Source organism: Eptesicus fuscus, chromosome 8, assembly GCF_027574615.1.
Source record: "Eptesicus fuscus isolate TK198812 chromosome 8, DD_ASM_mEF_20220401, whole genome shotgun sequence".
Taxonomy (NCBI): domain Eukaryota; kingdom Metazoa; phylum Chordata; class Mammalia; order Chiroptera; family Vespertilionidae; genus Eptesicus; species Eptesicus fuscus.
This window is the reverse complement of record NC_072480.1, coordinates 15984662-15992632: the sequence shown is the minus strand read 5'-3', so window position 1 is coordinate 15992632 and position 7971 is coordinate 15984662. Positions and strand designations below refer to the sequence as shown.

Sequence of the window (7971 nt, the reverse complement as noted above, 5' to 3'; positions counted from 1 at the left end):
TCCCAAGTCTCAAGCCTGAGCTCGGCTCACGACGCAGACTCTACGCAACCTGCGACTTCAAACCAAGACAACCTCAAGCAACCGTCCTCTGGCAAAACCCACCGAGACAGCCCAGTACCGCAGACAGCCAAGAGCCGGCCTCCGATGGGTTATTGCCTCGTGCTTCCGACCCACCCGGCCGGCACCGGAGGGGCAGCCCTGCGCCACGGCGTCCCCGCCTCGCTCTGACGTCACAGAGGCGCCCGAAGTGGCAGTCGGCGTTACGTCATCCGGCTGCTGCGAGCTGGCGTCTGCGGTGCAGCGCCGCGCCGGGGAGGAGGCGGAGGTGGAGTATGTGGCGCCAAGATCATGCCTGACCGCGAGCGGGGTCCCGGGCTGCAGCGGCCGCGGGGCTGAGAGGAGCAGGGCAGATGCAAAACCTGGAGATCACGGGGCCCGGGCGGTCAGTCAGCACCCAGACTGACAGCATGACCGGTGAGTGCGCGGCCCCGCGCCCACCGCCGCGGCGCTCTGCTCTGCCCTGCGTTTCTGTGGCCGGTCCACTCCGGGCCCCTGCCCTCCTCCCGCTGCAGGTCCGCCCCTGGGTGTCTCGCGCCCTCGTAGGCGGCCCCTGCTGGGGTCGGCGGGCTCCCCGGCCTGGCTGCATCTGCCTTGGAAGTGCGCGCTCACCTCCCTCCCTCCCTCCGTTACTGTTCCCCCTGTACCCAGGACTGGGACCTCCGGGAATGACGAGCCTGAAAATTCCCCAGCCGCGCTTTTGACGTGATTTCCAGATTAAACTCATGTCATGTCACACTTTCCTATATTTCAACTGCTTTACCCTCAAAGATCATCGCATGTTCGGTACCAGGTTGTAACCACTGCCCTTGCTGCAACACCACAGTCCAAAGAAAAGCTTGCTCCACGATGGCATTAGATGCTAGGACTTTTCCTAACTTCCTTTGGATCGTTCCCATAGCTAGCACCCCCGCCCCCAGCTGTGTGAGGGCTGGAGAAAGAGGCTCCGAGTTTGGAAAGTGCTGGGGGAGGTCACCTCAAGTGAGAGGGTGGCCTGTTTCCTGCTATGAAACCACGTTGATTCTCTTGTCCTCTTATTTTTCCTTTCCTCCTGCTAAAGCAGTTGAGAGAAAGCTTCAGGCACCCAAGTGGCATTGAGCTTAGTTCATACTTTCATCAGCAACATTTTAAAGTGCCTGCCCTCTCTTTTGTAGGTCAAATACCAAGGCTTTCTAAAGTCAACCTTTTCACCCTGCTCAGTCTCTGGATGGAGCTCTTCCCAGCAGTCGAAGGCCAAAGACAAAAATCTCAGGTATATTTTTTTACTTAGATAATTCCAACCATTTAGAAAAGCTATAATCTCAAATTTGATATGCTCCAGTTTCTGTCACACTTAAAAACAAACTAAAAAAACCTTACAATTTGCAAAATACCTTTATGACTTAGTGTGACATTTGTAACTTGTAGCTCTAACAGCTCATCTTTCCAATCTAAAAATAGAACAATTACTGTTTCTGACTATGCCATGCTTATCAGATATGTTGATTTGGCCAGTTATTGTCTATACCACATAATTCATCACTCAATTGTATATTGTTCCCATTTCATCTGGGTAGTTCCCCTCTCCCACCAAACTGTAATTTACTTGAAGATAGAGACCATGCCTTATTTTACCTGGCATAACCCTTAGCATCTACTATTGTAAAAGGTAATTGATGAATGCTATTGTCCCATTTAAGTAGTCTCTTATTTTGGATCTCCAAAGAGATGATCAAAACAGGTTAGGAATATATTGTAAGAATCCTAATATATAAAAACCCAGGGTCTGGCGACCCAGCACTGATTGCCACCGTTGTCAGCATGGTGACCCAGCACTGACTGGCAAGGGGGCTGCGGATCAGGCCCTGAGAGAGGCCTGGAGAGAGAAGCAAGGTCTGATCCGCAGCCTCCATGGCAGCTGTTGATCAGCCCTTGCCTCTCTCTTTCTCTCCAGGCCTCCGAGGGGGCTGCTGATCAGCCCCGCCTCTCTGATCAGGCCTGGAGATAGGCCCAGAGATGCTGACTGGCATAGAAACCAACCAATCAGAACCAAATCTAGGTGAACTGTGAGGAGCCAATGGCTGCCTAGGAGGCGGAGCTTTTGATGCTGACTGGCATAGAAACAATCAGAACCTAATCTGGGTGAACTGCAAAGGCAGAACTTAAGGTGGGGACTGAGGAGGGGTTTTAAGGGCAACAACTGTTTGGTGTAAGGTGTGAGAAAGTGGTTCAATTTTTAATGACTAGTTTGGCAGTATAGTGCATATGGCTGGCTATCAGTCCAGATATACGTATTATGTATTTTTGTTTGCCAAGAGCATCACCTCCTCCTGAAAAGGCCCTCCCCCCCCCCCATTTAAGCAATCTTATCCTATATACTCTATACTAATAAAAGGGTAATATACTAATCAGACTGGGTCGACCGGCCATCTTTTGGACGTTCAACTTCCTTCTGGACAAAGCCATGGTGGTGGGGGCCGAGGCAGAGGCAGTTAGGGGTGATCAGGCCAGCAGGGGAGGGCAGTAGGGGGCGAGCAGGCAGGCAGAGAGGTTAGGGGAAATCAGGCAGGCAGAGGGGTTAGGGGCCATCAGGCAGAGGCAGTTAGGGGCAGTCAGGCAGGCAGGCAGGTGAGCGGTTAGGAGCCAGCGGTCCCAGATTGCGAGAGGAATGTCTGACTGCTGGTTTAGGCCTGATCTGGCAGTTGGACATCCCCGCAGGGGTCCCCAATTGGAGAGGGTGCAGGCTGGGCTGAGAGGAAACCCTCTCTCCCCCCGTGCACAAATTTCATGCACCGGGCCGCTAGTCTATACAGTATATATAAAAGCCTAAGTGACCGGTCGCTATGACATGCACTGACCACCAGGGGACAGATGCTCAAAGCAGGAGCTGCTCCCTGCTGGTCAGTGTGCTCCCACAGCCAACCTCCTGCAGCCGACCAACCTCTTGCGGTCCCTCCCCCTGGCCAATCGGGCACCCCCCTACCCCCTTACCCCCCTGATTGGCTCCGATTGCCAGCCAGGGTGAGGAATCCCACCTGTGCACAAATTCGTGCACTGGGCCTCTAGTAATCATATAAGCCAATGTGTTAGAAGTATATACAGCCTCCATCTTTTCTTTCTCCTACCCCGAGTATGGCAGAGTGCTATGTTCTCAACAATTTCCTCTATGCATGGAGTTGTATGGTTCTCACCTTTTTGGTTTGGTAGGTTTGGAAGTTTAGAATGTTGTCATTAATTTTTAAGGAGCCACAGTCTTTATGGAAATAGTATAGGTTAAGTTAAGTATTTAAAACATTTCTGGAAACTGAGGAAAAGCGGGGAGATTACAATTTCTCACAATTCTAACCACATTAGTTTTAACATTTTGGTGCTTTCCTTCAATCTTTTTTTAAGCATAAGGTTTATCCTCCCCTCTTATAAAATTATTATTGTATTCTGCACATGCTTATTGAAGTTTCCGACTTGCCAGTAATTCTGCTAAAGGTTGCTTCAGGTTTTCCACAGAAAGACTTGCAAATCCTTAAATTCCCGCAGTACTCTTATGAGGTCATTCATACCCATCTTCTTTTTCTTTTGAAAAAAAAAAAAATTTTTTTTAAATATATTTTATTGATTTTTACAGGGAGGAAGGAAGGGAGAGGGATAGAGAGCTAGAAACGTCGACCAGCTGCCTCCTGCACACCCCCTTCTGGGGATGTGCCCGCAACCAAGGTACATGCCCTTGACCGGAATCGAACCTGGGACCTTCCAGTCCGTAGGCCGACGCTCTATCCACTGAGCCAAACCGGTTTCGGCTTGAAAAAGTTTTTTATTTATTTCAGAGAGGAAGGGAGAGGGAGAGAGATAAAAACATCAATGATGAGGGAGTATCGTTGATTGGCTGACTCCTGCCCCCACTTGGGAAAAAGCCCACAACGCAGGCATGTACCCTGACCAGGAATTGAACTGTGACCTCTTGATTCATAGGTTGACACTCAACCACTGAGCCACACTGGTCGGGCTTTTTTGATGTCTTTTTCACTGTGGATGAAGTTGTGTATTTGGCACTGGAGATACAGAAAGAATAGAACATGGTCCTAACTTTCTAATAGGGACAAATACTAGTGATTTAAACAGTTAGGGTACAATCAGATCGTGGAGCCAAGTACAAACTGCCAGCAGACATGCTACCAAGACTGAAGAGGGGGGCGGGCTCTAAATAGGGAAGTGAGGGAAGGATTCACAGGGCAGGTTGCATTTGTACTGAGACATGAAGAGTAAGTAGGGTTTTACTGTTCATACATGCAGACCTAATGAAAACCTGAGACTGAAAATCTACCTCTGGAAGTGGAGAGCAGGAAAAGACTGAAGAAAGAGGCTGGTTAGTCCAGTCTGGTAACTAATAGAGTTTATTAAGGGAAACATACATGTCTTGGGCAACTGCACTACAAAATTAGTCCCCTCGCTACTTTACCTGGCAGGTGCCAGAGAATTATATGAGGTAAAGGGGTGATGGTCATGGGTACAAGTAGGTGAATGCTACCAGGTATGGAAATTACATGTTTGGTCAGGACAACAACCTGTTCCAGGAACCAGCACATAGCAGAAGGCCGGGGAGGGATACTTATGTCAGAATGAACATGAGTTACCATCAGGCAGTCTCTAAGGGGGATTTCAGAACCCCTGTTCTGGCCTAGGTCCAGCTTGCAGGACAGACAGCAGACATGTCATGGATTAGTCTCTCTTCTACATTGGCCAAGCCAAGAGACTCCAAATGGACAAGCTTGGAGGAGTGAGAATTTGTGGTTCACATGTCAGAAGGTGAAGTGGGAGGAGTTCTCATCAGCATTGGGGTTCTTGGATTCCCCAAGCTAGAAATCAAAAGGAAATTTCCAGACAGATTATATGAAACTTATCCTTAAGGACCAGGGGGACAACACAGAGGAAAGGAAGGTCCTCTGAACTGACTGGGGTTTGGTGTGGGGAGCTCTGCTTGGCTCCTTTTATAAGCTGGGGACAAAGCAGGCTTGTGTGAAAAGGTGGGCTTTTTGAAAAAGGTAGGATTTTGGAATTTTCCATTTTAGGGCTTAGGTGACTTCCTTTTCCAGCTGTGTTCCTGGTAACTATGTCCATGCCTGCCCTCTGGGGGCGAGATGGTATTCTGCTCATTACCACCACCCTAGGGAAGTCATATAGTGGTCAAACCTTGATCAACTGTGCATGCAGGTCAGTAGTTTAAGCAGGTAGTAAGAAGGGAGATAAAATCAGCTACCTCTGCATTTTTGGGAAGCGAGTGGAGGAGTGGTGACATTTTTGGGGTCAGCTCATCCCAAGTTTTTTTCTGACTAACTGATCTTGGCTTCCTGGGCACCTGGTATTCTCCAGTCCCAGCCCAAGTCCCTATGCTGTCTCGGAGGGAAGATACTGAAGATGAGCTTGGAAAGGTATATGGGAATCGCATCATAAAAAAACATTTGTATACCTTGCAAGGGAGTTCAGATTTTATCCTGTAAATACTGGGATTGAATTGAAGAATTTTAACAGGGGGAATTTACTATTTTTAAAAGTAATGTTTTTTTTATTGATTATAGAGAGAGAGGAGGGGGAGAGGAGAGAGAGAGAGAGAAACATCAATGAAAGAGAAACATCAACATCCATCAGCTGCCTCCTGCATGTATGAAAACTAATAATTTTTAAGAATCCAGTCCAGCCCTGGCCAGTGCAGTGGCTCAGTTGGTTCGAGCGTTGTCCTGAACACCAAAAGGTTGTGGGTTCGATCCTTGGTCAGGGCATGTATGGGAGGCAACCGATTGATGTTTCTCTCTCTCAAATCAATAAAAAACATATCCTTGGGTGAGGATTAAAAAAAAAAAAAAAAGAATCCAGTCTAAAACTAGATAAATGAATGGGAGAGAGTATTGTTTATGAGACTTCTCGGGGGTGGGGAGGGGAAGACACAAAAGTTTGGAATAGAAATCAAGCACTGTGGAAAATGGCTGTCATTTGAAAATAATTATCTCTCCTTTTGATTCATAGTTTTTCATTTTAGTTAAGTTAGAGTATTTAAGTTACCTGATTATTACTTTAGTGTAAGAATTAGAATAACTGCATTGTTCTCATTTTTCTCTCTGCATAATGCATATTGTCCCTTTCTCCCATCTCTTCCCATTTTGTCTTCTGCCATCCTATTTTCATTGTTAATGGTCTTACTGTACTTTCCCAGAACAGAATCAGTGTAGCATAATGATTAAGAGAATGGATTTGGGGCACAGGTCCTGGGTTATCTATTTATTAGCTGTGTGACTATGTTCAAGTTATTTAATCTCTCTCAGTCACAATTTCTTCATTTGTAAAATGGGAGCAATAGTAGCTACTTTGTAAAGTTGTGAGGATTAAATGAGATGATTTGGGCTTGGTATGTGGTACACACGCAGCAAATGTTAGGTACTTTTATTATCATCACTCATATAATCATCACTACTACTACCATCCACACCCCCCACATTTCACTACCAACATCATCACTTCCGCTTTCTGTCCTGTTTGAACACAAACCCCATTCCCAGGACATGGCTTTTCTTGTAAACTTCTTAGATGCCATTCCTTTTCTAGCATCCATCATTTGTTTCATAGACTAAGATGTTAATATTTACCAAGCTTGCCATTCCAACTTTCAAACTTTCTCCAATTTATTACACATATCCCCTACTTTGGGGCTCACAGAATTCTGCTTTATCACACTGGCTTAATTATCTATTCACTTCATAGTCAGTACCTGTATTCATAAATCGTCAGCTCTGTAAGGGCTGCGTCCTGAGCAGCTCGGTCTTTGTTGAATTGATTTATAAATAAAGGAGTTTGGTCCCTGGCTCAAAACTTTCTTTTTTTAAAATATATTTTTATTGATTTCAAAAAGGAATGGAGAGGGAGAGAGAGACAGAAACATTAATGATGAGAGAGAATCCTTGATTGGCTACCTCCTTCACGTCCCACACGGGGGAACAAACCTGCAACCAGGCATATGCCATGACCGGGAACGGAACAGTGACCTCCTGGTTCATAGGTCGGCACTCAACCACTGAGCTACACCGGCCAGGCCTCTAAACTTTCTACTATTTTACTTTTAGAGGAGACTTACGGACATCTCTGCATTAGTGTCCTGTTGCTGCTGTAACAAATTACCACAGAGTTGGTGGCTGAAAACAACACACATTTATTATCTTAAATTTCTGGGGGTCAGAAGTCGGAAATGAGCCTCTCTGGGCTAAAATCAAAATGTTGGCAGGCTGCATTCCTTCAGAAGCTCTGGAAGAATCTGTTTCCTTGCCTTTTTCAGCTTTTAGAGACTGCCACATGCCTTGGATCATGGACCCTTTCCTCCATTTTCAAAACCAGTAGTGGCCAGGTTAAGTCTTATATTGCACCACTCTGACACTGATTCTCCTGCCTCCCTCTCACTGCTAAGGACCCTTGTTATTACCCACATAATCCCACCCACATAATCCAGGATAATCTCCTTATCGCAATGTCAGATTAATTAGCAGCTTTGATTCCATCTGCAACCTTTTCATGGTAACCTAACAGCTACAGGCTCAGGGATTGGGACAGGAAGGCCTTTGGGTGATCTTATTCCGCCTACCATAATCCACATCTAATGCTTTTGTTACATAGTTTCTTCCCAAATCCAGTTAATTTTCCACTATTCCCCCTTCAGTCCTGCTTAGCCATGGCCATACTCTGGACTTTTCCATTGCTCAAAACTGTCCCAACTCTAAAATTTTAAACTACAGAATTTTATTTTCTGACTACAATTTCCTGTCCTTCAATGTTTTGGAAAAGTATGCAGGGGCCAGAATAAAAAGGCCTAGTTTATTAGGTTAAGTAGTCTGAACATGAACCTGGACAAAGCAGGAAGTCAATGCAGTGTTTCATCAATTAAAAAAAAAAAAGAATGTT

General features: G+C 46.2%; 1 protein-coding gene across 3 annotated transcripts in view; it reads left to right on the top strand.

Annotated features, from left to right (window-relative positions):
- Positions 1-253: 253 nt before the first annotated feature.
- CDADC1 (cytidine and dCMP deaminase domain containing 1) overlaps positions 254-7971 on the top strand; it is a 77833-nt gene continuing 70115 nt past the window's right edge. For 2 of the 3 annotated variants that reach the window (XM_008145599.3, XM_054719798.1), the window contains exons 1-2: positions 254-474; positions 1212-1309. In XM_008145599.3, the coding sequence (XP_008143821.3) occupies positions 411-474; positions 1212-1309 (162 nt within the window). In that variant the 5' untranslated portion in view covers positions 254-410. Of the gene's footprint in view, positions 475-561; positions 851-1211; positions 1310-7971 lie in introns of those variants that run through there. The other variant, XM_054719799.1, reaches the window with a different exon arrangement.